At 40.7% G+C, this 25,240-nt stretch overlaps 2 protein-coding genes across 2 annotated transcripts; one reads left to right on the forward strand and one right to left on the reverse strand.

Annotated features, from left to right (window-relative positions):
* Window positions 1–15,079: 15,079 nt before the first annotated feature.
* LOC101725790 (anaphase-promoting complex subunit 10) lies at window positions 15,080–15,899 on the reverse strand. Its single transcript, XM_004848163.4, has one exon. The coding sequence runs from the start codon at window positions 15,782–15,784 to the stop codon at window positions 15,227–15,229; it is 558 nt and encodes a 185-aa protein (XP_004848220.1). The 5' UTR covers window positions 15,785–15,899; the 3' UTR covers window positions 15,080–15,226.
* A 6,758-nt stretch (window positions 15,900–22,657) lies between these two features.
* On the forward strand, window positions 22,658–24,735 carry LOC147825791 (leucine-rich repeat-containing protein 37A2-like; the record flags this gene model as incomplete). The annotated part of the gene is made up of 1 exon (XM_087183550.1): window positions 22,658–24,735. A coding segment is annotated over one exon (2,076 nt), but the record flags the coding sequence as incomplete, so codon positions are not given.
* Between the last annotated feature and the right edge of the window lie 505 nt (window positions 24,736–25,240).

Raw genomic sequence — 25,240 nt, forward strand, 5'->3', positions numbered from 1 at the left:
AGGTACCCAGAGAGTTGGGTGCAGAGTATATTCATTCTATAGATAAACTGCTCCACACCCAAATTTGCATCCCAGAATGCACTCGGGTACACAGAAGCTTCAAAGGGAACTCTTTCCCTGGAGGGAATTGGTAAAATTGGAGTTGGGTGAACCTCAAAGAGTCTCGATTTGCAAACATTGCTTATGTTTGGATTTGGAATTGAATTTGGCTCCAGTGGTTGGCATCTCGACACTGTGCTGTGTGCTACCCCAGCCACAGGGGTTGGGGGAGGAAGAGGAGCAGAGGAAGACTGAACTGCAGAGTTGAATTTCCAAAAACACACAATAGTGCAATGCTGATGCAATTAAGAAAATTAGAAAATGGAGTTTAAATTGAAAAAGTCCATCTTTATCTTTTGCTTCCTTTGTGATATCCTTTGAACTCCATATCCTCTGTCTTCTTTGATCTCATTTGCCTTCCACTTTCCTTTCCTTTCTTTTTTCTTATAAGATTACTATTCAAGCCTGTTCCTCCCTTTTTTTTCAGATTTGCCTCAAGGGCTTGAGTTATGAATTTCAGGGCATAAAAAGGGCTGGCAGGTTACAAAACAGTGTGTTCAGTGTGAGCTAAATTTTGGACAAGGAAAAGTATGCATTTATTCATGTGCATGTATGTATGCCCATAAATAAGAGATTAGAAGGGCATTTATAAAATATCTATTTTGTTACTTCGTGGATCATGGATGGCCTTCACATTCTTTATTTTGTTGTTGTTGTTGTTCTCTGCAATGTCACTTTTTCTGTAAAGAAAATGAATGCAATATATAAAAAGCCTGGTAATTTGGGCATGGTTTTGTCACCAATTTTTAAAGACTTAATATTCTTTCCTGTGTCCTTTTATTTTTTCTTACCATTATTCAGTTTTACAAAAATTCTGATATTTTGCTTACTGTATATCAATTATAGAGGATGTTTTGCTTCTCCTTCATTGAAAAAACGATTTATTTTCTTGGTTGCATATACATGTGATTAGAAAGTACACCATTGAGCTGGGGATGTAGCTCAGTGGCACCGTGCCTGCCTGGCAAGCACAAGATCCTGAGTTTGATCCCTAGTACCAAAAAAAAAAAGAAAATACACCATCATTTTACACAGAAGAGGGATTTTTAAATACTGTGTATAAATAAACTTTGAGAAACAAATTGTATATAGACATCTTTATTGAAATAATGCTTTTTTTGCAAAACAATGAAAAAATTCCATGGAAAAAGAAATACTTGCACACAAAATTTTCCTTCTTGAAAGTTTCACACATCAGTTTTTCAAATAGGTAGTGATATAGTTCAAGGAAATAAAAATTATCAGAATGAGCATAAATATGTAGCAATTACCCATAATTTAATGAAAAGAGATGGAATATTAAGTACCTGTGCAAACATAATATGTGAAGTTCTATATGTTTAAACAGAAAAGGATGTAAAATGTAAATCTTAAATGAATAATTCAGAAAAGATCCAAAACAATCTATATTAAAAGAACATTAAAAGGAATAGACATTATCTCAGAGCTAAATGTATAAACTGGCAAAGATGTTGGCTGTTTTCAGCCATAATCTCTGCTAAGAATAGAGAGAACAATTTTTAAAGGGAGATGGAAACATACGTCTCCTCTAAATCATGGAAATACTCACATCTTAGATCTTCTGTAAATCACTGTCCTTGGAGTTTTAGCTGGGAGATTTCCTTTAAGAAGAAAACACTCCCTTATCTGGGAGTACTTTTGTAATTTCAAAGATTTTATCCACATTGTTGGAGTCCAAGAAAGATATGGTTTCACCCAATTATTATAATATATGTGTATCTTTATGTGCTCTGGAAAGATCTTTTATTAATTAATTCTCATTCATCAAAGAAATACTCACTTAGCTGCTACGATGGTCCAAACATTGTGCTGGAAGCCAGGAATGAAAGCTACTAAGCATTCTGCTGATAATATATGTTATAGATGAGAAAGACTTCTGGCTATTTCATTTAATTTTCACCATGGTGTATCCCAAAAGAATGTTTCTTAGGGCTGCTCCCACTAGGCTAGGCTAGATGGCATATGGGAACTGTAAGTTTGGCTGCTCCTTTTGCTATCTGGGTTCTCCCCCTATTGCTCTGAGTAGGGCCATAGGGAGCAGAATCAAGGAAATGCCACTGAGCCTACTTGGAGAGGAGCCTCATCAGTGTCCCTTGCAGTCAAGAAGAAACACTGGCTCCGACATTTTCTGTTTCCTTAAATGCACCATCTTCTGTAAAAGTCCCTTTTCATGGGCCATGACATATAGCAAAGCTTCTTCAATTCCCACTGAGAATCAGAAAGGAAGAGCTGTCTTGATTGGTAAAGGTCTGCATTACAGAGTATGTCTAAAAAGATGGGAATTTGATTATCCACAGACCCAGTTACTGTAACCAGCCAAAGTGTTTCCCAGGAGAGATATTATAAATTCTGCATGTATAAGGGCTTAATTTATCATGCATTCTAGTGTTCTAGTGACTGAGAGCATGAGCTCTTAAACCAAGTAGACTGGATTCAATCACAGCTTGGCTTCTTACTAGATCTGAGACTTTGGGCTACTTCCTTAGTTTTTCTGTGCCTCAGTTTACTCATTTTTAAAACAAGTAAAATAATAGTACTTACCACAACTAAGTAGCAACTAAGTGAGCATTTCTTTGATGAGTGAGAGTTAATTAACATAATGTCTATGAGTTAACGCCTACATCTCTTAGCACAGTGCTACACCACGAGTGTCTAATAAAGATTAGCCCTTATGATTTCAGTGAAGCCAAATGATACATGCAGACAGATATTGGAATTGAGGCATTGTGTTAAGACTATAGGTTTCAGAGCCAGATTGTCTAGTCTTAATTTCCCATTCATCCCTTATTTGTTAAGCAAGTCTTGGCCAAGTACTTAGCCATCCTGTGCCTCTGTTTCCTCACATGTAGATGTGTGCTAATAGGGGTTCCTACCTCAGAGCCTACTATAAAGATTAAAGGTTATTGTAAGAAATTAATAGCTATACGATATGTAGAACCATGTATGGCACATAATAAGTGTTTGATAAATTAAATATTATTGCTAGCTGTTTGACCCAATTGTGGTACTCACTTTTCTGAGCTTTGTTTTTTCATGGGTAAAATGGAGACAATAACTCTCAGGCAGCTCAAATATACTTCTGAATTACTTTATATTTCAGAAGACTGATTAGATATTGTCTCTCATCTCCAAAGCTATCCTTCTCTATTCCATTTTGGAAACCTGGGAGCAAGGTGGTAGGTGAAGCCAGTCATCCTCATTTCTGTTTTGCCAGCTGGTGTCATGACAGGTTATGTCAATAGAGGGTACTGGAAGGAGGGATAGGGATTTACTCCTTCCTGGCTGTTTCCTGCTTCTGTGAATCAGCCTAGCCTGGCTTCTTCATCCTGAAGCTTACTTAGTTCCTCTGCAGAGGCAGCTGAATCTAGGTTGCAGTTTCTAACACTGCAAGATCCAGTGCCATGAGAATGAGCCCCCTCTTCAGAGTCTGGATGTGACCCTTCCTTGCTCATCTTTCAAGGTCAGAGACATCAGCACTGGCCACAGTTACTCTTGCTCAGAAATCAGAGTTTCATCTCCACAGAGCTCCGCCTCCAAGCTTATGAACTTTTACATTTTCAAAGATTTCCCTGACTTCTTTGACATCGTAGCATACTCTTCTCACACTTTGAATTATCCAGTTAGCAGTGTAGATCTATTTAACAATTTTCTATATTAAATTATCTCTGTTCAAACAAATGGTATAGTTTCTGTCTCTTGCCTGGATCTTGGCCCATAACTTAGGAAATCACAGACTTATTCAGGAAGCAGAGTGCCTGAAGTTATGGCCTTTGGAGAAAATTTTTAATGAGAGACTTAGTCCACTTACACTGAAAGAAGACATTATTTTATCAGGCACAGTTATTTTACTACCAACTGCTAATAAGAAGTCAAAGATCTAAGTTACATTCATGGAAGAATAACTGAAAATCCAGAAATTTCCTTCAACTTATTTTTTTGGAACTACCTGCTTGCTAGAATTTAATTTGGGCAGTAAGTCAGTGTGATTCATCTCAAAGGACATCAGCATACTTTGCTAGCAAATGTAAGACTTTTTATCTCTTTATATGCTTCTGTTTTATTTTTTCCTCCACTAATGAGAGGAAAAATCGCAATCCAATTGCAATTAATATAAACTAGGCCTTTTATTCAGGAAGATTAAATTTAAAGGAGCCTGTGTGTTTGAAAAGTCTTTAAAAAAAAGAAAAGCTACTTGAAGAGAGGCAACAGTGTTCTACGACCAAATGTGGAGCTGAATTCAAACCTTGTTGTCCTGCTCAGTCTTTTTAATTGTGGCAAATTGTGACTTCCTGTTTTTTTCCGGGGCAGACACAAGGCTAATGAAAAGACCCCATAAGGATACATGAACATCAAATGACTCTTACAAAAGAGCATTTTGATGATTTAAGTATAAATAAATTAGAAACATGCTACAGTATTTGATGCCCTTTAAAGTCCCAATAAGGTTAAAATGGAGAGCCGGCAAAAAAAAAAAAAAAAAAAAAAAAAACCCTAGAGAAGATGAAAAACTTAGTGTGTGGACTATCTGAAGTTGTCTTGGACCATTTGAGGAATCTTAAAATACACTCTTCTTTGCAATTCTCAGCTGATAATGGAAATGTTTTAGGTTAATTCTGGTCATCAAATGTGTAAGCAACAATTATAAAGTTAGAATTTGTTTCAGCAGGTGGAGATGCAAGTCTTTTTGCTTTGTAAGTAGCCTTATGATAATTAATACATTTTTAGTAATAAGTACTTTCTAAGGAAATGTCTTGTGGGAAAGGTGAAATAATTCTGTGACCCAGGAGTAAAATAAAAACAAAAACATAACAACCTAGTCATACTTGCTATGATCTAGAAGTTTTTGGATACTGGAAGCTTTTGTTTCAGTTGATCAGCTTCTAAACTAAATTATGAAGAACTTTCCTGTTTCATTTGTTATCGTTCACATCAATACTTCTCGTTCTATTAATACTTCTTCAGTGATTTCATAGAGATCAATGAAAATAAATCTTTTATTCTTTTCATTTTCAGAAATCTTGTCAATAGAATTCTTGGCACTGGACTCAAGGTGGAATATTAAAGCAGTACTGTATTTTCACAATTTCTGAAAGAAGTTTTTGACCTTGGGTCTGAAGTTTCCTTTTCTGGATCTTAGTGTCCTAATCTGTAAAAACCACAGCCTTGGAGTCCCTGATCTTAGAGGTTCCTTTTCCCCAAGTCCAAATGTTTCACACTAAGAATTTAATACTCTTTACTTCCTTTCTAATTTTTTTCCTCCTCATATATAAATTTAATTAATATAATCAAAGTCTTGGTTATTAGATTAAATGTATTAATTGTATTAATACTTATCTTTGAATGAATTTTTTATTTTGGTACCGGGGATCAAACTTGGGACCTTGTGCTTGCGAGGCAGGTGGCAGCGCCACTAAGCTAAATCCCCGGCCCTGAATGAATTTTTATAATGGTTTTGTTTTATAACCAAATTTACAGCCTCTAATTTACTCGATGTGGATCATATTTCAGTAGTCAGTACCGCTCATTTTATATCTAGTTTTTTTCACTCTTAAGTTCTTCTTTCTCTTGGCTGGTATATATCTTCAAAAAAATCTTTAAAAGTTGGGTGTAGTGGTGCATGCCTGCAATCCCAGCACTCTGGGAGGCTGAGGCAGGAGAATTCCAAGTTCAAGCCCAGCCTGGGAAACTCAGAAACTTAATAAGACCCTGCCTCAAAATAAAACATAAAAAGGGGTCGAGGATACAGTTTATCATGAAGACTCTTGATTTAAACTCCAGTACCACAAAAAGATATTTTAAAAAATTTTCTATGTGTTTCTCTTGCATTCATAGATACCTGACATCTTGGTGTAAAAATTCTCAGTCTGTAAATTTTTGCTTTCTAAGGACTTTGTAGACATTACTTTATGGTTTTCCTGTAATTCAATGGTATGAGAAAATCTGAGACAATCTTATTTATCTAATTGTTAATCTGTTTATTTTACCTTGTCCGTTTGATTACTTTATGATTAAAATTGAAAAACAACTGCAAGAGTGTGTTTAGAAATAAATTCCTTAATTTTATTTTTGCCTAATAAGAGTGAGACAACTGGCTTACTATAATGGTGAGGTAGGGGTGTGTGTGTGTGTGTGTGTGTGTGTGTGCATGCCTGCACGCCCACATGAATGGGAGCTCAAGTGTAGGTATATATCATGTTTTTTTCCAAGTTATTCTTGTGTCCTCCTTGAGAAAACCTAAATGCCTAAGTTCTTCATATCTATTGTCTAATCTCTTGTCATTCCCTTTTATTTTAAATTGGATTTTAAAATTAAAATAAAAATTTTAAATAAAAATTGTTTACATTTAAGGTATATAATGTGATGTATTGAGATACATAGACAAAGTGAGATGATTACTACAATCAAACTAATTAACATATCCATTTCCTCATATAGTTACTTTTGTGTATGTATAGTAAGAACATGTAAGTTCTATACTTGCAGCAAATTTCAGTACGGTATTATTTATTATAATCACTGTGCTACTCATCAGATTGCTGGGCTTTCTTAATGCTATTACACAATTGAAACTTTGTACCCACTGACCAACATTTCTGCATTCCCTACCCCTGTCCCCATCCCTGCTCCTAATAACCATCATTCCACTCTGGGTTTCTAGGAGTTTGACTTTTTAAAATTCTACACATAAGTGAGAATGTGCAGAATTTTTCTTTCTTTGTCTGGCTTATTTCCCTTAATATATTGTTCATTAATGTTGCTGCAAATGGCAGAATTTCTTTCTTCTTGAAGGCAGCATTTCCATTGTATTTATGTAGATAATGTCTTTCTGCACTTTTCCCTTGATTTTTTTTGTTTATAATTGTATGTCTCTAAAGCTTCTGGCTGAAGGCTTATTGCTTGTGTATTATAAGTTATGCCTTCTTTTTGATCCTTGTGTATTTTTAAAATTATGTCATTGTTTAGCCTATCCTTTTGTTTCTTCTCATTTTTCTCTTTTCATCTCATCGTGTTCTTGCCTCATGGTTTCACCCTTACCCCATCCCTGTTTCAAAGCAGCCATATCTTTCTTCTTAACCTTTGTACATATGGTAAATAGCTTTCTAAAATGATCTCCTAGTTCCTCTTATTATAATCATTTGAAGGAAGTAAACTGTCCTCTGAATTACTAGGACAATATTCTTTTGGAATGTTTGTAAATTTTTTCAGCAGCTCGAAGTTGACTTTCCTCTTTAATTTTCCACATAAGAAAAGCTCCAAGAATTTGGCCTTTAGCTAACATGATTCTAAAGGATTGATGCAGAATTTTTCCCTCGTTGCTGACTACTTGACTCTTGGGACTGATGGAAGCAATGACCTTCTATAGTCCAGCATGCACTGCTCTCTATCTCTTCTTCCTGTCTTCAGATGAGCGCCTCAACTCCCAGCATGCATCATGCTAGTATCAGACCCTCCTCCCATTCCCTGATAGGAAATTACTTAAACTTAGTTTTCAATAAATATAAACCAGCATTTACTTCCCACTCTCCAGAGAGGGGTTTTCAACTTTTCTGATTGTTCCTGTCTGGGTTAATTTTTTAGAGGTGTCAGAGGTTTTCCTCTTTTTCTCTGACCTCACATACATTTTAATGGCAGCAGCTCTAGCTGGGGCTGCTATCCAGATGTCATTGTAAAGCATAAATAAAAAGTCTGCACTTTTAACATGCTCAATCCATATTGCTAAATAGCATTCCAAAAACCTTGTATTGATCTACACCTCTTTGGGCCAGAAATAGTTTTTCCCAGGGTTGCTTTTGAATCTGTATTACTGATATCACATAGAAAAGATTTTCAGCCAAACATTTTTATTATCACCTGCTTGAGCTGATTGTCCATTACAGTTGATACTTATATTGTTAAAGCGACTGAGTGACAATTTTGTATTATTATTTTGTCTTTCCTAAATACAGTATTAATGTGGTTTGTGTAGCAAAAGCCCAATGTCTATTATCTGGGAGATCTAGCCTTGTTTTTCATATTTTCCTGCTAGGTGTTAGGGGCCAAGTACACAATTTCTTTGGGTCTCCTCTGCAAAGCGATGATTTCTTTCCTTCAGGCACACTGGTGAAGGACACCCCAACTAAGGGCTGGGGAAGGGCTTTGCAAATGTGAATTCTGAGGGATATTGGCAGAGTGGTCAAGTGGGGCCATCCTCCATCAGAAGGCAGTCAGTCACCTCAGCCATTTATGTGCTTCTAGGATGTAGAGCTCCCTGAGACATGGTCTCTTCATCTAGAAAGTGGTGATTAAAAATATACACATCTCATATCACAAACGCATGCTAATAAAAAGAGAAAACAGATCTCTCAGAGTTGCTATAAAGATTTACAAAAAAGAAGTGAATATCAAGTTCTCAGTAGATAAATAGTACAAAATAAGTGCTCAATGGATATTAATCATTGTTGTTATAATAACTAAATTTCATGGCAAGACACAATATATGTCACTCATATGCACAAGTACCTACAGGGGCAAAAACCTAAGTCAGATGATGCTAACACTTCCATAAATCTTTTTCTCCTCTCTCTCCTAGACTATGAGTTCAGGCTATTCTGGAGCACTGCTATGGTTCTTTGTCTTTTTTTCTTTTTTTGCTGTTGTTTTGTTTCCTTTAATGAAAAGCCAGATGAGAGTTTGCAACAGTTTATTTGCAAAAGAATTTTCTTTGTTTCCCACATCTCACTCTTACAAAGAAACAAACAAAATCTCACAAAGAAAACTTCAAACTTCCCATCCTTGTTTTCTACTCCAAGATTCCATGTAATTTTGTAAAAATTATCCCACAAGGATATTGTAATTCTGTGATTTTTTTTTTTGTCATCTAGTATTCTCAGCATCTTTGTTATTTACTCCCCAACTTCATATGAATTTACTTCGCAGTTCCTTGGCATTCTGGCCTGTTCAGTGGGCATCAGGTACAGGATTTGGGGAAGATTAAATAAAGTGCCGTATGAAGCAGGCCTTAGCAGAGGCCCTGGCACCTAAATGGAGCTCAGCCTGGGGTGCTGTGCAGCCTTTACAGATCAACATGGGGAACACCGGACATCTGGAGCTAATTGTAGCAGAAGCCAGGGACTAGCGAAAGCTGTGGTTGTGACTTTGCCCCTCAACTTTCTCTTTTCTCAGTTCCACTTTCTTTACTGCTCTATAGGTGCAGGGGCTTCTGGCACTGCCCAGTAATCTCGCATGCAAATCTCTTTCTCTAAGTGTGCATGCCAGGAACACAATGTGTAGTGCAACACCCTTTTATTTAAATGACTTCAGTAAGTTCAAATTTGCTAGCTTGTCTTCCCAGTCTAACAAGAAACTGCTTCTCTAGTGTTCTTCTTGGGAATCTCCTGCCCTTGTACTTCAGGCACAGCTCACTTCTCCCCACCCTTATGATAAATGATGTTCTTTTTCTATCTTGGTGCTTTATTTCATGTTTCTCTTCCACTGCTGCCTGTTTATGCTTTACTAGCTGATCAGTTCTTAATTGAAAGACCACATTTGAAGTTCAGTTTCTTCCACTGTTTGCCTACAGCAGTGCTAACAAATCACATGTGCCACAGTGGGCTGTTTGTTATCACCAAGAGCTCTAAAAGTTCCCCATCACTGGCCTAGAGTGTCTTGTGTTTTGGCCACCATACTTAATGTCAGGTGATGGACTCAGAACTATGACCATCACCCACCAGTGATTCACCACCCACCCTGTCCCACAGCCCCATATGCTGTCCATAGACTTGTCTATCCTCAGTCCTTTGCTGGTGCCTTAGCCAGTCCTGCTAGCTTTGATCATGAATTTGTCCCAGGCTTTAGGTTGGTTGGCTTTGTCATATCTACTTGGTCTAGAGAGTTCCTTTATCTTGGATTTGGGAGATGATGTTCACTCATTCATAGCAACTGCTTGACTCCTTTATTTAGTTTTTAGGTTTTTCCTACCTTTCAGTGTCCATGGCTATTCTTCCCAATTTTCTACTTTCCCGCTCTGTCTCTGTATTGACAATTGGAATAAAACCCATTACCTCAAGTTGGGAACAAGGAACATTTTGAAGGTCATGACATCCATGTGATTGTAGCACCTTTGAATGTAAGGGGACTAATGAACCTTTGTACTTCTCTTTCCTGACTTGAGTCCTGCACTGAGTAGATACCAGTCAGATTTATTTACGAGGAGGATGATCATCAGATTGCAAAACTCTTCATCAACTGTACTAAAGTGAGAACCTAACATAAAGACATTTATGACACTCACATAACTGAACTGTTTGAATCTGGTATTCTCTTTAAGAGGTGAGCTAGTGAGGAGATTGTTCATCATTAGCATTCACAGGATGTTTGGGGAAATTGGTAAATGTTTCTGAGAGGAGAACTTCCCACATTTCAAAGATAGGACCAAATGCTATAGCGATGTGAAAATAAAATCTATAGGAATCATATACCCACTACTCAAACAATCTTATAGAGCTGGCAAGAAGTGCCTACAAAACATATTAGATAGTAATCTGTCTTAAGAAGAAGCTTCTGGTCATAGAACCTGGGAGTCTAGAAGATGGAAAAGGATAAGGATTCATAAGGAAGTGGGATTAGAACAGTTTTACTTTGTCACTAGTCTCACTACACAGTCCATGCCTTATACTCATATCTTCAGCTCCTCCTTGCAGCTCCTCCTACAGCTTTTCATATCTACAGCTCCTAATGGACAACCTGGTACATAGTAGAAAGTTGTCATAAATATTGGACATAGGAAGGAAGGACAAGTTTGGGGCATAGGATGGGGTGAGGAAAATGATTAGTTTTTGCTGAACTCTTCATTAGATTTGCCTTAGTTGGACCTTTTGGTTACATGAATAAATTGTCTTTGGGTACTTCATCTGAGTGTAAAAGTTACTGAAATGATAGGCATGGGTGGCATACAGGATCACTGAAAGGCTGATGAATCAAGCTCAGCCGAGGATAGGCACCCTCCTGGAGGACTGGCACTGGGCAACGGCCCAGAGAACCAGCTCCTTGGGCTGGCTCCACTACTGGCACCACTGAACCAGGACTCCACTGGTCTCTGCCTCTGGTTCATAACACTCTTACTGCCTTTGTGAATAATTCCCAAATAACCCTTTGTATTTGCATGACCCCCTGAGATTTAGTGTTCCAGAGAGGTGCATCCCCTGGTGGAATAGTCCAGACCTCAGTCACATACAGATGTCCCAGCACACAGAAATGGTAGATAGGAAAACTACTGATAAATATAGGACACAAGTCTCTGACTTTCCTGGGGATTTACCCAAAGCTGATTCCCTCCCTAACCCTCACCCCATATAGGAAAAGTATTGAGATGCTGGTTAGCTAAAGATGACAACTATGCATAGGTGTTATTTTATTTTTGCTCATTGTTTTTTAAACATTTTAAAATCTTAAAAGCATTTTTATTGAGGTATCATTCATATACAATTCAGTGCATATATTTAAAATATACAAGTTCATGAGTTTCAGCAAATGTATATAGTTGTGAAACCATTGTCATCATCAGGAAAATGAACATTCTCATTATCTTCCAAAGTAGTCTATTCCTTCTCTCTACTCCTATCCTACAGAATTACTGCTCTACTTTTGTCACTTTGTTTTTTTTGGAATTTTATTTAAAAGTGAATCACATGTATGTACTCTATGTATACAGCTTTTTCCTCTTAACAAAATTATTTTGTGAATTCATCCATGTTTTTGCACATATGAATAGTTCGATCATTTTTTATTGGTGAATAGTATTTCATTACATGGATATACTTTAATTTTTTAATACATTTTCCTGTTGATCCAGATTTGAGTTGCTTCCAGAGAGTTTTGAGGTACCAACTGAACATCTCTAATCTGAAAATCGAAAATCTGAAGTGCTCCAAAATCTGAAATGTTTTCAGGACTGATGTGGTTCCAAAAAAAGACAATTCTACACCTGACCTCACATGATGGGTCACAGTGGAAATGCAGGCACACTAAAAATACTGTATAAAATTACCTGTGCATAAGGTGAATATGAAATATAAATGACTTCCATGTTTAGAAACTTGGATTTTTATCCCTAAAATATCTCATGTATACATAAATATTTCAGAATCCAAAAATACAAAACAATTCAGAGTCTAAGCATTATGGATAAAGGATAGTAAACCTGTATTACAAACAAAGCTGCTATGAACATTCATGTATAAATTTTTATATGGACACATACTCTCTTTAGCAAATATAAAGAAATAGAATGGCTGGGTAACATACCTTCCTTGGATAAGTATCTGTTCAAATCTTTTGCTCATTTTTAATTGGATTTTTTTCTTTTTATTGCTGAGTTGTAAGAGTTCATTGTATAGTCTAGATACATATCTCTGTCAAATATACAATGTGTTTTTTTTCCTCCAGTGCTTGGGCCAAAACCTTCTATCTTGCGTGTGCTTAGTGAGTGCTTTACTAGAGAGTTACACCCTTCTCCCAATATAATATGCATTTTACAAAATGAAATGTGGGCTAGCCATGTTGTTTAGTGGTAGGGTGCACACTTAGCATGCATGAGACCCTGAGTTTGATCTCCAGCACCATGCACACAAAAGTGAAATGCTACTGCTTTAGATAACTATACTTTGTTAATATAACACACAGTCTATCTGCATTTAAAATTATCCTTCTAATAAGAAGCATTATCTCCATAATCCTCAGCCACAAAATTTTCTTATGCCTAGTAAGATGGTTAGTCAGCTGATATATGAAAAATATGGAAAGGGTGTAAAAGTAGAAAACATACAGATTTTCTCAACATTTTTCTTCATCCTTCTTTAGTCTCTTAGCAAACTCCTAGTGTACTCCTACATGATAGGATCATGTAGATAATGGTTGATCATCCTCCCCTTTTCTTTTAAGCAAACTTTAAATAAGCAGAACATTATTATGAATACAACCTCTATACTTTATAAGAACTAAATTTATTTCTCTTAAACTAAGATCCTGCTGTTTACAGGACTATTAATCATCAGTCCCCAGTGTGGATTTCTATTCTCATTTCCTCGATTTTCTCCATTTCCTTTAGTTCTCCAAATGTGTTTTTCTTTTTCTTTTTTTTTTTTTTTTTTACTTAAATTCTTTTATTGGTACATTTTAGGTATACAGTACATTTACATTTCTCGTTGGGAACTTGTACCTTTACATGATGCATCTTGATTCTTATTTTTTCCTCTTTCCTAGCCCTCCCTCCACCCCCTCCACCCTTCCCTATTTACAAAGACTTTATTTCCATTTTTTCCATTTCTCATCATTTTTCCTTTCCCTTCTTTCCTTTCCCTTGCCCCTCCTACTACCCTTACCCCTTTGGACCTTTCCTTCCTATTTTGCATTATGGATTATTCATTCTAATCATTGGTACATTTTAGGTATACAATAGAATGACATCCATCATTGGAAATTTGCACCTTTACATAATCTCTCTTGGTTCTTATTTTTCACCCTTGCCCAGCCCTCCCTTCAACCCCTCCATCCCTCCCTATTTACAAAGATTTTGTTTCCATTTTTCTATTCTCTCATATTAATCCCATTCCCTTCTTTCCTTTCCCCTACCCCTCCCACTTCCCCTTCCCCTTTGCTCCTTTTCTTCCTATTTCACATTACCTATTATACTTTTTAGTCCTTATTTACACTTTCAGTTTCTCACACCAGAGAAACTATTCAGTATTTACACATGTGTGTCCTATTTATTTCACTACATATGTTTTTCTTCCATCCTTTCTTCCATGCTGCCCAACATTCCACATCTATCTCTATTCAATTTGATGATTTCAAATATGTTTTGACTACCAACTTTTGCTGACACTATAAATCAACTACCATGTTTTTTACTTCAGAGAGAACAAAACAAAAAAATTAAACTCTTTCTGGAGCTCATAGGAAGAAGAGCAAAATTTTTGATGAGTGAAAAAGTAAAAAAAAATTTTCAACAGTATTGAAATAGTATTCTGAAGAATAAAACAAACACACTATTTTTTTTAAACGTTCCTATTTCAGACTGTGTATACCCAGCAGTGCATGAATCACCAAGCAATCTTTTCCAGTGACTTTGAGGAAGTTCTGTGGCTCAATAACCCCCCCACAAAGGAATGGATATGGGGAGGAAAAATTATATGGAATCAACTATTGATTTTAAACCATTCATTTTAAATCTTTGAAAAAGAATAATTTCATATATTTATAAATTTTTACAGGATATATTATACCCAGGGAATGCTAAGATGTCAGGGACAAATTTGAAACTAACTCTGTCACTAGAATTGAGATAAACCACAGATGATCTAGCAATATCCAACATGATATTGGCAGGATGTACACAACCCTAGGGTTGTAAGCATTTCAAGGAAGTAAATACGAGATAATTAATTATATCCCCACAATCAGATGGGTTCTTATCAGACCCACAATGTTAAATTCAATTTGAAAAGATGCAATGTTTAAAAAGATCCAACATTTAAAAATAATACTAAATGAAATAAATCAGACACACAAGCCTAAATATATGATTTCTCTTATATAGGAAATACAACATATAAATAAAGAGCAAAATAAAAGATACATAATAGGAAGAAGGAAAATAGATCCTTTGCAGAATGAAAGGAGACCAAGAGATGACCAAGGGCAGCTGTGGGGGGGGGGGTTGAGGGGAAGGGGATGAATAAAAGAATTAAGGTGTGTTGTATATATACATCAACTCCCCAGGAGGAATGTAATCATTATGTACTATGAACACGTACATATAAAAAATAAAAAATAAAAACCACTTTGTGTACAACTTAAAGTTTTCAGTTCAACTAGCTTTCTTTTAATACAAGAAAATATGATTGACTTCAAATTTCCTTTAATAATACAAAATATGTGAGCTTTATCATATGTTAAAGAAAACAGACAATGTGACCCCAAATTGATTTATTTATCAAAGTAAAATACTTTTAAACATATATAAAATTGCAAAATACCTGATATTTTTTCAGTGAAGATATTTATATCAGATTATATCAATATCTAATGAGAATAAAACATATTTAATCATTTTTATTCCATTTTAAAGTCACCTTATTGAATGATACATGATAAAATCAATAGTTGTACACCTAGGAAATTTACCAATAGAGCTCTCTTCCACTGGTGTGTATATTTTAATCTGTCTCATGTGGTTGTCTGTTTCATTCTGGTGATTGGCTAGAACAGCAATCTGTATCATAAATGTGTGCATTGGCTTCTTGTGGTTATCAGTTAAGGGAACGTGAAACCAGCTACTTGGTTCCACCAATTCAAGTTGCTGAATTTCTTGAAGATTATGAAAATTATTTCCTACTCTGACTGAGATCTTGCTTGGTGTGTAGTTTTCATCAGGCTTGTAGTCTGAATAAATACATAATGTCTTCGCTGTTGTTTTTCTTCTGAACTGAATATTCAGCAAATGAGGCTGGGAGCTTTCTGATTGCCAGTAAGTTTCTAAATTGTCATCTTGTAACTGATCCACTCCAAATACTGATTCACAAGATGAGAGTGACCAAACAGCTTGTGACCCAATTTCCCTTACTGTCCCAGTTCTTTCCAACTGCTTAGGATCAGCACCAGGAGGTGTCTTGTTTGGTGTGGTCATTTTAACAATATTCAGACTCAGGCTCTAGGTAGCTTCTGCAGATCCACTCATCTTCTTAGCACATCCTGGCTTCCCCAGTGACATATTATTCTTGCTCATTGTTCTTTTTATGAAAATGCTATACAAGAAGTTGAAACAATAGTAAACACTCATATACCCTTCATCTAGATTAAATGATTATTAATATAGTCCTATTAACTCTCTCTGTCTCACTTTCTCTCTTACTGTCCAAAATTTTCTGTGCTATTTGATAGTCCATTGTAGAAATTATGCCACTTCATTGTTAAATACTTCAGCAGACATGCCCTATAGATAAGGAAAATCTCCTATATAATCATAGAACTATCATGAGGCACAAGAGTCATCCAATTGCATACAATCATCTAATATACAAAGCTAGATTTAGATTTTTCCAATTGTTTCAAAATATTTTCAAAAATTTCTAGTTGTTTAAAATGTTTTTTTGGATGCAAGATCCCATCTAGGGTTAGGTAGTGCCTTTGACTGTTATTTCTCTTAAACCTCATCTTTTCTATAATTTTTTATTATTAACATGTTTGTGATACATAATAAATGACATTCATTTTGAGGAACTGGTACATGTACATATAACATCTCAATCAGTTTTACTTCTTCCTTTCCTCATCCTCTCATACCTGCCCTTCACAGATCCCCACAAAGTCTACCTCTCTGACTCCTTTCATCTATCCTTAATTTCACTCTTTAAATTATTTATATTTCGGGCTTCTAATACAAGAGAAACCATGTGATGTTTAACTTAGTCTGATTTATTTCACTTAGCACTATGGTCTCAAAGTGCATCCATTTAATGTGGGATAATCACATCCCACATTCCTTGCACTATCTCTTTTTGTTTCCTCATGCTTTACATTTAGTGAGTTCAAGATAGTTATTACAGAAGGTTCCACTTGCTGTCATTCAGCTCATTCCTATATCCATTTTACCTTCTATATTAGTTATTAGTTACCTTCTATATTAGTTATTTTCTGGAGTGCCCCTCAGTTCGGGTTTTTCTGATTGGATACAGGTTATACATTTTTTACAGAAATACTGCAGAAGACATTTTTGTGGCTTTCTCAGTGTCTCATATTAGGAGGCATATAACATCTACATTTTTATGTCATGGCTGATGTTATCTTTGATCTGTTAGTTAAAGTGGATTCTCCTAGCTTTCTTCAGTGTAAAATGACTCATTTGCTCTTTTTAATTAGTTGGTATCCCATAGGAAAACACGCTGATGCTGTATAAATGTCTCGTTTCAAACTGTCACTAGTCTTAGCATCTATCAATGATTTTTGCAAGAAACATTATTACTATGGTGGCTGCTGAGGTGATTTTTAAAACCTCGCTTATCTTTTTAGTGTTTTATTTTTATTTTTCACTTTGTGTAAAAAATTTTTTTGAAGTTATGTCAAAATTTATGCTTTATTTATTTAATATATTTTCTCTAAACTCATATAGGACAGGAGGTTTTATTTTATGCCCTGACTAATTTCCGTGTCTTTTCCTTTTTGAGACAGGATTTTCCTATATAATTCAGACTGGACTTGAACTCACTATATAACCCAGGCTTGCCTCGAACTTGGGGCAATCCTCCTGCCTCAGACTCCCAAGTACTGGGATTATAGGCTTGTGCCCCAGTAGCAAGCACATTCCCTGATTTAGTCTCAAGGGGCCAGAATATATAGTAGGTCCTCTATAAATATTGTAAAATATGTTTTGTAGTTAAGGAAGTAGAGGCTTAAAGAGATAAAACAACCCTATAAAATAGTGTAGCTGAGATTCAAAACAGGTTGGAGCTCTTTCATTACATCTCATTTCTACAACAAAGGATAATGCTTGTTTTCACAAGTTTGATGAGTTTGAAGCAAGCATGACATTGTGCTTTGTTTTAAGTGATAATATGATGCTTATGGACTGCACCAGGAATAAAACCTAATGACACAAAATGAGTAGTAGAACTGTACGATCAGCTCTATTCAATCATGTCAATAAAAATTGAGAGGACGATTGTCAGACATAATGCAGCGGTGGATTATCTCCATTACATTTCATGATGTGAGCAGAAGCTGCAGACAGGAGACTTCTGCATGGTAGGTTACTTTTTCACCTAATATAGGCATTTGAGAATGGGTGGCATGGATCCTAAGCACTAGACGTGACTTAAAGTTGAAACAAGCCCATGAGCATAACACATTCCTGAGTTCTTCCTGGTGCAGCTGATGCCTGACTGTGATCTGAAAAAAAAGAAACAAGGTCAGAAGAAATTGATAGGAATCTACTGAGCCAATCTATATAGCATTTGCCTGCAATGTGTTCCAAGTAGAAATGGCTTCTGTTTGAATGATGAGACACCAGAGGGAAGTCCTTGCTTACACTCACTTCAAACCATGTCAGGAAGAGCTCAGCTCTCCTCTCTATGAGCCCAGATCTGGGGGCAGAAAACTCAGTATTAATTAATAAAAACGTCTCAGGAGGATATGAGAGCCTATTTGTTCCCTTGGGCACTCTTAGTTGTCTATTACAATTGATCTTAACAGGATTGAAAATTAGATTTGGAACACAAGGAAAATCTTTAAATTTACAATCTTTAAGCCATAATAAAATATTTTGCTTGTTGGGTAAGGATCTTATGATAGAATTTGGAGCTGTCTGAAAGAGACCTATCAAGCATAAGATTTATGTAAGTGAAGACTTTTCAGCTGCAAATAAGAGAAAACATCTCATTAAATGGGTTCAGGCAAAAAAGGAGATCTATTTACTCATACAGTTGAGAGGGCTAGAAGCAAATACAGTTTCAGACATTAATAGATACAGCAGCTCAATGATATTTGAACCCAGTCTTTTCCATCTATCCTTTCTGCTCTCCTCTGAGCTGATTGCATTTTTAATCTCTCCCTCACAGTGGCAAAATGGCTGCCACTCTCTCAGCTTGCATCCCCCAAATTCTGAGTCTTGGGAAATGAATCTTCCCTTTTCTACAGTTTGAAGAAAAAGTCCTGAGGCTAATGGGTAGTCACATTTTCATCCTTGTACCAATTGCTGTGGCTATAGTAATAGAAGCACCAGTTAGCTAAGGCCTAGTTAGCCAATGTTCTGTCCTGTAAACAGGTATTGATTCAGTTCTCTCCAAACTTCATTGTAAAAGAGTATAAATAGAGCCAATTCTGTCAGCCCCCCAAAGCCAGGCAAATAGATAAGAGTTTCCAGTGAGCACTGAGTGTCAACATCAGGTTGAACTCCCATCAGGATTCGCAGGAGTAGCATTTCATACTATGTGACACAGAAACACACAGTGTGCCATATAATTTTTGGGATGATTCCATGAGGACAATAGAAGGGATCATCAGCCCCATGGTGCAGACAAGAGGTTTGTCTGGGATAGTACGAAAGTCCCCCTCTGCCTGAAGGAGTCCCTCCCGCTCGAGCACTTTGACATCTCCTCTGCCCAAATCCCTCCTGGCCTGTGAAAAGCCTGTGCTTTTCACAGCTAGGCTCTCTTTGCTTCTATTTTGGTAACAAGGCATTTGCAATCTTTGGTCTCCCTTACTGAGACTGAACTTCTGGTTTCAGTTTTTGGAACAACCACAATACCTCACAGAAGAGTTTTTACTGGAATATGGAAAATGGAAGAAATTTTCAGTTGTGTTAGGTTTTATTGTTTCTGTATAGATTGAGAGCAACAAAGCAGTTTTCACTAAATTGAGGAAATATGATAAATACTGTAGAGCCACTAAAGGCAAAGTAGAAGGAATGAATCATTAAAAATCAGAGGAGCGCGCGGCCGAGAGCCTGGAGGGAGGGAAAGGAGAAAGAGGGAGGCAGGCAGGCTGGCGGGCGCGGAGGTCGGGGACTGAAGCAGCAGAGGCAGGCGAGAACCCGGCCGCAGCTCCGCGCTGTTGCTGCGCGGGCTTCTGGAGGGGCGGCCGCTCAGCCGGCTGAGGGGAAGCCGCACCGGAGGCGCTGGCGCTGCTGCCTGGGGGCGGGGGACCGGAGCGGCGAGAAGGGGGTCGCTGCGGAGCGTCCTCCCAGCCGCGCTCTCCGCGCCGCTCTCCGGCCCGGTGGGCTCCTCCCGGCGTCTCCCTCGCCTCCGGGGGCCCGCTCCCCGCCCCCCGCGGTATGTCTTGATCCCGAGTGGCGAGTTTCATGGGGCTCCTTAGGATTATGATGCCGCCCAAGTTGCAGCTGCTGGCGGTGGTGGCTTTCGCGGTGGCGATGCTCTTGCTGCTGAACCAGGTCCAGAAGCTGGAGGAGTCCCTGTCCAAGCTGGTTTTACCCTTGATGGGAGCCCTCAAACCGAACCTTCAGGGCCTGTACTTCCCAGTTCACCAGGGCTAGGAGAACAGTCCAGGGAGCGGGAAGGCACGTACAAGTCTCTCCGAAGAAGGCAGAGCAAAAACTGGCCTTAGGAAACTAAATTGAGGTCTGCGTCGGAGTCTGCGTCAGCGTCGGCGTCCGGGTCCCCATCCTCGTCCCTGCCTGCTCTCCCGAGTCCACGGCGGCTGTGAGTGACCGGATCTCCTACGCCTTCAGGCCGTCCACGACAACCAGATCCTCATCGTCATTGGCGAGACCGGGTCCGGGAAGACCACACAGATCTTGTGGCCCAGTACCTGGCCGAGGCTGGCTACACATCCCGGGGCAAGATCGGCTGCATCCAGCCCCGGCGCCTGGCCTCCATGTCCGTGGCCAAGCGGGTGTCCGAGGAGTTCGGCTGCTGCCTGGGGCAGGAGGTGGGCTACACCATCCGTTTCGAGGACTGTACCAGCCCCGAGACCGTCATCAAGTACATGATGGATGGCATGCTGCTGGGCGAGTGCCTGATCGACCCCGACCTGACACAGTATGCCATCATCATGCTGGACGAGGCGCACGAACGGACGATCCATACTGACGTGCTCTTCGGGCTGCTGAAGAAGGTGACATCCTGGTCTTCCTGACCGGGCAGGAAGAGATCGACACGGCCTGTGAGATCCTGTATGAGAGGATGAAGTCACTGGGCCCTGACGTCCCCGAGCTGATCATCCTGCCTGTGTACTCCGCCCTGCCCAGCAAGATGCAGACCCGCATCTTCGACCCGGCCCCGCCGGCCATCTGGAAGGTCGTGATTGCCACCAACATCACGGAGACCTCGCTGACCATTGACGGCATCTACTACGTGGCGGACCCTGGCTTCGTGAGGCAGAAGGTCTACAACTCCAAGATGGGCATCGACGAGCTGGTGGTGAAGCCCATCTCCCAGGGCCGATGGCATCGGTTATGAAGAGGAAGGTGGCCCAGAAGCTTGCTGCTCAGAAGGCTTTGACAGGCGCGTTCCCAAAAGTGTGCATCGTGGCTCTGGGGTGGAACTCAGGACCTTGTGCTTGTGAGGCAGTTGCAGCACAACTGAGCTACATGGCCAGCCGTGCAGTGCTTTCTCTGAAGCTTTGCTCATTGTATCCCAGGGCGTTGTGGTTCTTGGAGAATAAAAATTGCCCCTGCCTTCTGATCTGAAGTATCTACTGGTCCCATGGTCTCCATCCCGGGTTTGAACTCCCTTTGAAACTGTGAAGTCATCACAGTGGGGATGTCTATGAAGCCCGAATCTGATGGAGAGGAGTGAGTTCTGAAACATGGAACCCTTACCAAGTTCAGAGCAAATGGCAACACTGTGGAAGAAATCGCCTTCAGATGTGCTCTCCTGCCTCCACCCCACCTGGTCTTGATTTTGCTTGGAAGCAGTGCAGCCAAGGGGAGGAAGACTCACTCTGGGTTTCAGGTGGAGCTCCAGTTGCCAGGGCTGGACCACTACTTCTGATAGAGCAGTGCTAAACAGTAAGACAGGCCCTGGCCTTGCCTCCATTTTTTTCTCCACAGAATATTTTGTTTTGGAAATGTAAGTTTATGTGGCTGGGCTCCTGCCCAGTGTATCAAAGTGGTGTGTGGCTGTTTGAACTGTGTGACCTTTCAGGAATGTTCTGTTAAGCCCTGCCCTCTCACGAGAAGGTTCTGTTAAGCTCTGGACCCTGTCAGAAATGTTCTGTAACTCTGCCCCCGCGTCCCCATCCCCCCCTTCCCCCATTTCAATGAGCATGCTCACCTACCCTGTGGCTCCCTCTATAAGGAGGCTCTCATTTCTGGTAGAGTGCTCAGACTCCTCTACTAAAAGGCTTATCTCTACCTCTTCAAATGACCATGAGATTCTCAAGTCTTCAAAGAATGAGAGCCGTGACCCGGAGTTGCCACACTGAGCAATAAAGCTCAGCTGTGCCTCAGAGCTGTGTTCCAGAGCCTCCACACTGAGTTGTAACGCTTGGCTATAGCACAGAGCTGCTCCTCTCTGCTGCAACACTTCTGAGCATCCCAAGACCAAGCCCTAACTTCCATGGGAACCTCTTCCCCACCCCACCAATGGCTGGTGCAGGCCCAAGACCACACGTTGGCATTGCTATGGAGAAGAGGCCCTGCGAAAAGCCACTGTCACCTTTTAAGGGAAAGAGAGTCAGGCCTGGGCACTGGTGGGCAGCGCTGAGAAAGGTTTCCTCCCCTATGATGTCATACAGAAAGGGTGGGGTGTGGCAGAATGTGGGTGAGCACCGTTACCAAGGCACTTGCCACACAGGTGGCTGCCAGAAAGGTTCTAGCAGACCTAGGGTCAGCACCCTACTGGCCTAGATCTGTGCGGCTGAACATTGCCCTGTCATGTTTTCACTTTATTTCTGGGCTACACTGTTGCTGCACTGGCAACAGATGTGCCTGCCCATCCTGGCTGTCCCACAGCCAGGCTGGACCCCATACCGAGTTCACCTGAACTCTGCGCCCCTAGCAGCTAATAAGGCCTCTTCTCTCGATTCTGATCTCCCGCTCTAATCACTCACTGGCCTTACAGCGGAGGTGAAGGCTCTAACTGTGCTAAGTGCACAGAGCAGCACGACATACAAGGACATATGCGAGCTCTGTTCCTGCCAGGAGGAGACCCTGTCTTGCACTGACCTCGGCCCCACCTGCAGGCTGCACGAGGTGCCTGCCCTCGAGCCCAGTGCCCACAACAGGACCTTCACCATCTTAAATTTCCAAGGAAATTCTATTTCTTCCCTTGATAAGAATGTTTGGAGAACATACCAGTGGGTTGAGAAACTAAATCTCAGTGGAAACTCCCTGACTGAATTACGAAAAGACTCCTTTGCAGGCCTGCTGTCCCTGCAGTACTTAGATTTATCCTGCAATAAAATACATTCAATTGAAAGAGGGACATTTGACTCACTACCCTTTTTGCAGTTTGTAAATCTTCGTTGCAATTTTGTTTCTCAGATCAGCTACGGAACATTTCATGCATGGCACGGGATGCAGTTTTTACATCAAGTAGTCCTCAACAATAACTCTCTGACAACTATCGAACATCCATCTTTTTTTAAATTACCAGCATTAAAACACCTAGACTTGGGAGCAACACACATGCCCCCTGCAGTGCTGGAGAACATCCTCACCATGACTCTGGAGTTGCAAAAACTGATCTTGCCGAGCCACATGGCCTGCTGCCTCTGCCAAATTAAGAGTGATATCGAGGTTGTGTGCCTGACAGTCAAGCTGGACTGTGACAGCACCTGTCTGTCCAATACCATGCAGTGTCTTGAGGCAGCAGCCATGGGGAATGTGGATGGGATGCTCATGAAGGCGCTACAGGCCCGGAACAACAGCACCAGTGCCCAGCTGAGCATCGAGCCTGAGACATCATCTTCGCAGCAAAGTGTGGCCCCCTGGTCGGGCATCATGAGCGACCAGCTCAAGTTTGATGACCAAAGTGACGGGATCAACCCCCTCAGCTACGTGGTGCGCTATCTCTCAGAGGGAAACCCAGAGGATGTGCAGCCAGCTGTACTGCCACTCATTGCAAGGCTTTTTCCAAATGCATTTCATGGAGATAACACAGATTCTTTAAAAAAGGATATAAAGAACTCCTCCTTTATCCATGAATCCAACAAAAATAAATTGGAAGAGCTGAATTTGCTCAGAAATCGGTCAAATGTAGAAATTCAGAAAAAAATGGAGGAGGTTAAGAAGGAAAAAGACACTGTCAGGCGTATGCAGCCCAGCATTTTGGGTCCCACCTTGGAGCCCCAAATATCTAGAACACTGGGAAGGGCTCCGACACAGGAAAACAGCATGGTGGAGAACCTGAGAGGAAGAAGGCTGCACACAGTGGACAGGGTCCTCAGGGGCCTGAAGGGCACAGGTAAAAGGCTGCTGCAGGACAGGAGGAAGCAGCAGGTCAGGGACAGGCAGGTCACCTGGCCCCTTGCACAAGCAGCCTTGGGGACCCCAGTGCCACGGAGCTGGAACAGCGTCATGGGGGCCCCCAGCCCCAGGAACCTGGAGAGATTCTCCATCCTCACAGAAGGACAGAGGGTGGCCACCCCTCCCTCCCTGCCAGCTCCTTGGCTGGGCAGGTCCCCCACCTCCACCCCTGCCAGAGCCCAGCCTGTGGTGAGAAGCAGAGCGAAAGACTTCACCCACAGCATACGGTTTCTAAACCACGGGCAGGACAGAGTGCTAAGAATGAAGGCAACTCCACCTGCCTGGCAGTCACAAAAGAGTCGTCACTTGGCTGAAACTCTCTTCCCTGTGTCCCTCAGAACAGCCCAGGCCAACCCGAAGGCACAGCTCACCAAGGGAAATGCACACAGCGACCTGAGCCCAGCAAAGAGGCCTGGGTTCCGGGCATGGAGGAGCCTCATGGACTCCCCTCCAGGAGGCTTCCTGTCAGCACCAGGGGACCTGAGTGTGTCTGCTGCAGACTCTGCCTGGGGCTCGGCCTTGGCCCCCACACACATCACCTCCCCAGTGCTGCCATCCCTTGGCCCCCACACACATCACCTCCCCAGTGCTGCCATCCCTGGGGGTTGGGTTAGAAACACAGCTGAATCACTTGCTGCAGCCGCTAATCCCTGACTACAGCGTGAGATGGCTCATCGCCCAGGTCGTCAGCATTTTGAAAATGGACTGCGCTGAGCCCCCCGTGTCCCCCTCCTGTGCCAAGCTCATCTCCAAGTCTCGCCTCCTGCTGATGCTTCTGACTGAGCAGCTGGAGTCCATGGTGTCCCAGGCCCAGTGGGAGCAGCAGCAGCTGTATTCTGACCCCATGGTCACGGAGGGGACAGAAGCCCATGGCAAGCAGAAGGGACAGCAGATGCCTCGGATGTCCAGAGAACATGTTCTTGAAGACATGTATGTATACAGCTGGATCATCGGGGCATTAGCAGCCCTGGTTGTGATGATGATACCTGTCATCATCACCACCATCGCCTTCTGTGTCAGGCACAGAAGAGCCAGAGTGGAAGATCCAGAGGCCGGGTGGAACCCCAGTGAAGAGGCCGAGCCTGCAGAATCAGCCAGTTACAGCGAGAGTGATGTGCTAGTGGAGGTGGTCGTCTAGTGACCTCGTCCTGCGATGACCAG

Source organism: Heterocephalus glaber, unplaced genomic scaffold (genome assembly GCF_053883595.1).
Source record: "Heterocephalus glaber isolate CG9 unplaced genomic scaffold, H.glaber_assembly_v1.0 deba00001481, whole genome shotgun sequence".
In the NCBI taxonomy this organism is placed as follows: domain Eukaryota; kingdom Metazoa; phylum Chordata; class Mammalia; order Rodentia; family Bathyergidae; genus Heterocephalus; species Heterocephalus glaber.